This window comes from Myotis lucifugus, unplaced genomic scaffold (genome assembly GCF_000147115.1).
Source record: "Myotis lucifugus unplaced genomic scaffold, Myoluc2.0 scaffold_5, whole genome shotgun sequence".
Taxonomy (NCBI): domain Eukaryota; kingdom Metazoa; phylum Chordata; class Mammalia; order Chiroptera; family Vespertilionidae; genus Myotis; species Myotis lucifugus.
In genome coordinates this window covers 1782837-1789344 of record NW_005871053.1, presented here as the reverse complement: position 1 = coordinate 1789344, position 6508 = coordinate 1782837, and the positions used below count along the sequence as shown (strand labels likewise).

General features: G+C 39.5%; 1 protein-coding gene across 5 annotated transcripts in view; it reads right to left on the bottom strand.

Moving 5' to 3' along the window:
- NCKAP1 (NCK associated protein 1) overlaps window positions 1-6508 on the bottom strand; it is a 56071-nt gene that overhangs the window by 33743 nt on the left and 15820 nt on the right. For all 5 annotated transcript variants that reach the window (XM_006083030.3, XM_023744312.1, XM_023744319.1 and 2 more), the window contains one exon: window positions 5110-5168. In XM_006083030.3, the coding sequence (XP_006083092.1) occupies window positions 5110-5168 (59 nt within the window). The remainder of the gene's footprint in view (window positions 1-5109; window positions 5169-6508) is intronic.

The window sequence follows — 6508 nt, the reverse complement described above, 5'->3', positions numbered from 1 at the left end:
ATAAAGCTAAAATTCTCAAGTGACTCATTCAAAATGGGTAAGTTTAATAATCTGGATGTATTAATAAGGAAAATTAAAATGCATCTGGCCCTGGCTGGTGTGGCTCAATTGGCTAGACATCCTCCCATGCACCAAAGGTCGCAGGTTCAATTCCTGGTCAGGGCACATATCCAGGTTTCAGGCTCAGTCCCTGGTTGGAAGGGCATACAAGAGGCTGCCAATCGATGGTCTGCTCTCACATTAATCTTTCTCTTTCTCTCTCCCTTCCTCTCTCTCTCTAAAAATCAATAAAAATAGAGAGGGCGAGAGATAGAAACATCAATGATGAGAGAGAATCATTGATCAGCTGCTTCCTGCATGCCCCACACTGGGGAGCGAGCCCTCAATCCTAGGCATGTGCCCCGACCAGAAATCGAACTGTGACCTCCTGGTTCATAGTCGATGCTCAATCACAAAGCCACGCCAGCCAGGCAATAAAAATAAATAAAATGCATCTAAATCTCCAAATTTCTCTGAATCTAAATGTTTCTAGGTACTCTCATAAACTGAGAGCAGGAAACTGAAACAGTTCAAGCTATGACAATGACTTTAAAAATGTTTAATGTGTATATATCCTTTGGCTGAGCAATTCTACTATTTTCACTTTATAAGGTCTACTGCTGTACTGTTTCAGAGCTTTTGAAAAACAAAGAAATGTTTTAAATGTATTTTTCATTATTGATAGTATTAAGATATCTCCCATTCTCCCCTCTTTGACCCCCTTAAGAAATGTTCATTAGCTGCCCTAGCCGTTTTGGCTCAGTGGATAGAGCATTGGCCTATGGACCAAAGGGTCCCAGGTTCCATTCTGGTCAAAGGGTCCCAAGTTCCATTCTGGTTGCAGGCTCCTCCCTGGCCTGGGGCCTGGTCAGGGCTCATGCAGGAGACAACCAATCAATGTGTTTCTCTCTGTCTTTCCCTCTCTCCTCCACTCTTTCTAAAAAAAAATCAATGGAAAAATATCCTCAGGTGAAGATTAAAAAAAAGAAATGTTCATTTCTAAACTTTATTTTTAATAGGAAAAAAATAGTGATGGAAGGAGACTTGACCTGGGTTGGTGAACACACAATACAATGATTGATGAGTAATGTATTCTAGAATTGTACACCTGAAAGCTGTATAATGTCTACCCAATAAATTCAATAAAGATTTTAAAAAACTAAAAATATCTTTAAAAGGAAAGAAAATAACCTATAACATATTCACATGTAATATTTTGGGAGAGTGGTATTTTAAGTGTTCTTCCTGATCTCCCACCAACCAGTTCTGTAACCTCGGGCAAATTACTTAATACTTGTGGCCTCATTTATAAAACCATTTCTAAGAATATGCTGCCATAGAACACAGAACAAGAGAGAGAAAACTGCCTGTGTATTTTGAGGTTGAAAAGAACCTAAGAAAAGCAAAAGCACCTAAGGGAACTAAGCAGACTGCCAGAAAAGTATGCTCTTCCTAGAACCCAGCCCTTCCTGAGACTATGGTCATTTAAAATGTCTTCCACAAACACATACTGCTTATATTTTCATGTTTTAATTAAACAAATAAAATTTTTATTCTTTAAGTCGCAGAACAAAATATACAGTATAATCTCATTTATGTTTGGACACCTAAAAGGATATGACATTATTAAAAGTGAGTACTGCTGGGGAATGGGAAAAGTGCAAACTTTCTTTTTCTACTTTACCTCTGGATACTTTGACTTTTTATAATAACAGATTAATATACATGTTTTTTAAATATGAGGTTATTAGAAACAATGGGCCACCATTTTCCCATAATTACTAGAAATATTTAGGGGCAATTAAATTCTACCATTAAATTCACATACATACAAAGATTTCAGGCTTGAATTTTAAAAGCCTCAAAAACTATTTATGTGAGAATTATAAATGAAAATATTTAAAGTCCAATACTTTATTAGTATTTAATTCTGCATTTCAGAAAAATGAAGTTTTAGACAACAGATCAGGAAATAATAAACTATGGCCTGTGATCCAGTTGATTGTTTATTTTATAAGGTTTTATTGGAATGCACTGGGCCCCTAGTACAGATATATAGATATAGATATAGATATAGATATAGATATAGATATAGATATAGATATATAGATATAACAGATACATTGAAAGATGTTCAACATTACTAATCACATGGGTTCAACATTACTAATCACATGAAACTGTTAGAATGGCTATTATCAAAAACACAAGAGGTAAGTGTTGGTGAGGATGTGGAGAAAAGGAAACTGTACATTACTGGTGAGAATGTAAATGGGTACAGCCACCATGGAAAACAGTAATGAAGATTTCTCAAAAAATTAAAGACACGCCCTGACCGGTTTGGCTCAGTGGATAGAGCGTCGGTCTGCAGGCTCAAGGGTCCCAGGTTCGATTCCAGTCAGGGGCATGTACCTTGGATGCGGGCACATCCCCAGTAGGGGGTGTGCAGGAGGCAGCTGACCGATGTTTCTAACTTTCTATCCCTCTCCCTTCCTCTCTGTAAAAAATCAATAAAATATATTTTTTTTTAAAAATTAAAAAATTAAAGACACAACTAACTTATATGATCCAGCAAGTCCTCTTCTAGGTATTTATCCAAAGGAAATGAAAACACTAACTCAAAAAGATATCTGTATCCTCATGTTCACACTGCAGCATTATTTACAATAGGCAGCATGCGCGCGTGTGTGTGTTTATGCACACACTGAAATATTAGTCAGCCATAAAAAAGAAATTCTGCCTTTTGCAACAACATAGATGGACCCTGAATGCATTATGCTAAGTGAAATAAGTGAAACAAAGAAAAACAAAGACTGTATGACCTCACTTATATGGGGAATCTAAAAAAAATTAAAAAAATAAACTCATAAAGACAACTGGTGGTTGCCATAGGCAGGCAGCTGGGATTGAGTGAAATGGGTGAAGGTGGTCAAAAGGTAAACTTCCAGTTAAATAAGTCCTCAGGATATAATGTACAGTATGGTGACCAGAGTTAATAATCCTATATAATAAAAAGGTGATATGCAAATTAACCCTCATGCCCTCACAAGATGGCTGCCTACAACCAGGCTGGCAGGGGGGTTAGTGAGGGACGACCAAACGACTGAACAAGCAGGCTGCGTGGGGTGACCAGGGCGGCAGGGGGGTTAGTGAGGGATGACCAAACAACTGAACAAGCAGGCTGCGTGGGACGACCAGGCCGGCAGGAGGGCAGTTGGGGGTGACCAGGCCAGCAGGGGGGGCAGTTGGGGGTGACCAGGCCAGCAGGGGGGAAGTTGGGGTGACCTGGCCGGCAGTGGGGGGATGGGGGGTGCAGTTGAGGGTGACCTGGCCGGCAGGGAGGACAGGCAGTTGGGGGCAATTAGGCTGGTGGGGGGGCAGTGAGGGGTGACTAGGCCGGCAGGGCGGGAGGGGGCAGTTGGGGGCAACCAGGCTGGCAAGGTGGGGGCAGTAATGGGCAACTAGGCCAGCAGGGGGGGCAGTTAGGGGTGATCAGGCCGGCGGGGGAGGGGGGTGGGTGGGGGCGACCAGGAAGGCAGACAAGCGATTAGGAGCCATTAGTGGTCCAGGATTGTGAGAGAAAAGTCTGGCAGTCGGACATCCCCTAAGGGGTCCCAGATTGGAGAGGGTGCAGGCTGGGCTGAGGGGACCCCCCCCCACCCCGCCATGCATGAATTTCATGCATCGGGCCTCTAGTCTACACTAATAAAAGACAAAGATGCTAATTGACCGTACCTTCACTACGCCCACCAGCCAATCAGAAGAGTATGCAAATTAACCCAACAAAGATGGCGGTTAATTTGCATACACAAGCACCCAGTGAAGACTGAAGACAGTGTAGAAGGAAGCCAAGCACTGCAGAAGGGAGCCAAGCGGCGGAGAAGGGAACAGATCGAAGGTAGCAGAGACGGGAGCAGAGCTGAGGCAGCGGACACGGAGGGAGCGAAGTGGCAGAGAAGGGAGGGAGCCGAGGCGGTGGGGAAGGGAGGGAGCGAAGCCTGCCTCCAGCTTCGCTCCCTTCTCTACTTCGCTCTGGCCTCAGGAAGCCCTGTTCTTGCAGGAATCTTCCTGCAACGGGCCTCTAGTAGTATATAAGAAGCAGCCCCCCCCCCCCTTATTCACGATTTCACTTTATGCAGTTTCAGTTACCCATGGTCAACTGCTCTGAAAATATTAAATAGAAAATTTCAGAATTAAACAATTTATAAGTTTTAAACTGCAAACCGTTCTGAGTAGCATGATGAATTCTCACATCATCCCACTTGGGATGTGAATCATCACTTTGTCTAGTGTACCCACACTGCATAAAATGGTACCTTCCCATGAGTCACTCAGTAGCCTTCTCAGCTATCAGATCAACTGTCGCAGTATTGTAGTGCTTGTGTTCAAGTAACTCGCCTAACACTACATCACAGTGCCTTCTTCATTCACTTCATCTTATCACATAGATACTATATCATTTCTCATCACACAAGAAGGGTGAGTAGAGTACAATACAGTATTTTGAGAGAAGACATTCACATAACTATTACAATATAACTGCTATATTTTTATAATTATTACTGTTAATCTTTTATAGTGCCTAATTTATAAGTTATTAAACTCTATTATAGGTTTTTATGTATAGGAAAAAACAGTACATATAGGGTACTATCCACGGTTTCAAAGCATCCACTGGGAGTCTTGGAACACATCCCCTTCAGATAAGGGGACTACTGTATTATATATTGGAAAGTTGCTAAGAGAGTAGATCTCAAAAAGTCTCATCACAAGAAAAATAAATTGGTAACTATGTGTAGTGATAGATGTTAACTAGACTTAGTGTGATCATTTCCCAATATATACATATATTGAATCATATGTAAACCTGAAACTAATGTAATGTTATGTCAATTATATCTCAATAAAAAATTTCTTCAGTGAGTTAAATACTATGGTTAGTTATACAAAAGAAGTCTTTTCAGTAGGTATATAACAATGAATAATTTTTTTCATGTTAAGTAATGTTTTCATGTCAACTAAGATATTTGATTAACAGAATGGTAATGAAAATTATTAAGTTATTCTTACCTGTAATCTAAACCAATCTAATCTCATTCCTCTGAAATCAAACACTTCCCCATCTTCAACTATAATAAAAGAAAAAAAGTTTATAGAGCAAATTACTAATTTCACAAATCTATAATCCCATTTCAAATTATAAGAGCTAAGATTATTCCACTTCTGGGTGTACATACAAAATAATTAAAAGCAGGGTGTTGAAGAGATACATTTGTCCATCTATGTTCATAGCAGTATTATTCACAATAGCCAAAAAAGTGAAAGCAATCTTATATCCATCAACAGATAAATGGATAAAAAAATACTGTATGAGTCTGCTTATATGAGGTATCTAGAGTAGTCAAACTCATAGAAGCAGAAAGCATGGTGGATGCCAGGGGCTGGGAGGAGAGGAAATGGGGAGTTGCTATGTAATAGCTATAGAGTTTCAGTTTTGCAAGATGAAAAAGTTCTGGAAATTGGTTGCACAACCATGTGAATATACTTAACACTATCAAACTGTACACTTAAAAATAGTAAGACAGTAAATTTCATGTTATGTATATTTGACCACAATTAAAAAGTAAAAATAATTTAATAGCTAAGTCAGTGAAGTAATTTTCAAATCCTATAAAGATGATGTTAAAGGAGACAGTTATACTAAGAAAAGTGCAAAACAGACTCTTCTCCTAAACTCTCTCAGTGTGCTTACATGTCAATTTGTAGGAGCTAGAATAGAGCTCACGGAATCCAGTAAACAGAGACTTTGTATGGCAATTTGGATATGCCAAAGAGAAGCCATAAGTGCATCCTTTCAGTGAAAAGTTGAGTACAGCAATACAAGATATTTTGAGAGGCAAACCACACTCACATAACTTTTATTACAGTATGTTATAATTGTTCTATTTTATTATTAGTTGTTGTTAATCTCTTACTGTGCATATATTTAAATTAAACATCACAGGTATGTATGTATAGAAAAAAAACAGTACAGTTGATCTTTGAACAACATTGGTTTGAACTGCACTGGTCCACTTACGTGAATGTATTTTCTCTTCCTTACAATTTTTTTTTTAATCCTCACCCAAAGATATGTTTTTTTTATTGATTTTAGAGAGAGAAGGAAAGAGGGAAAGAGAGGAAGAGAGAAAGAAACATCAATGTGAGAAACATTAATCACTTGCCTCCCATATGCACCCCCTTACACACCCTAACTGGTGATGGAACCCACACCTGGGCATGTGCCCAAACCTGCGACTCTTCAGTGCATACTCTTCAGTGCACAGTGGCTCCAACCAACTGAGCACATGGGCCAGGGCACAATTTCTTAATAACATTTTCTTTTCTCAGCTTTCTTTATTTTAAGAATACAGTATAGCCCGGCCAGCGTGGATCAATTGGATGAGCATTGACCTATGAAACAAGAAGG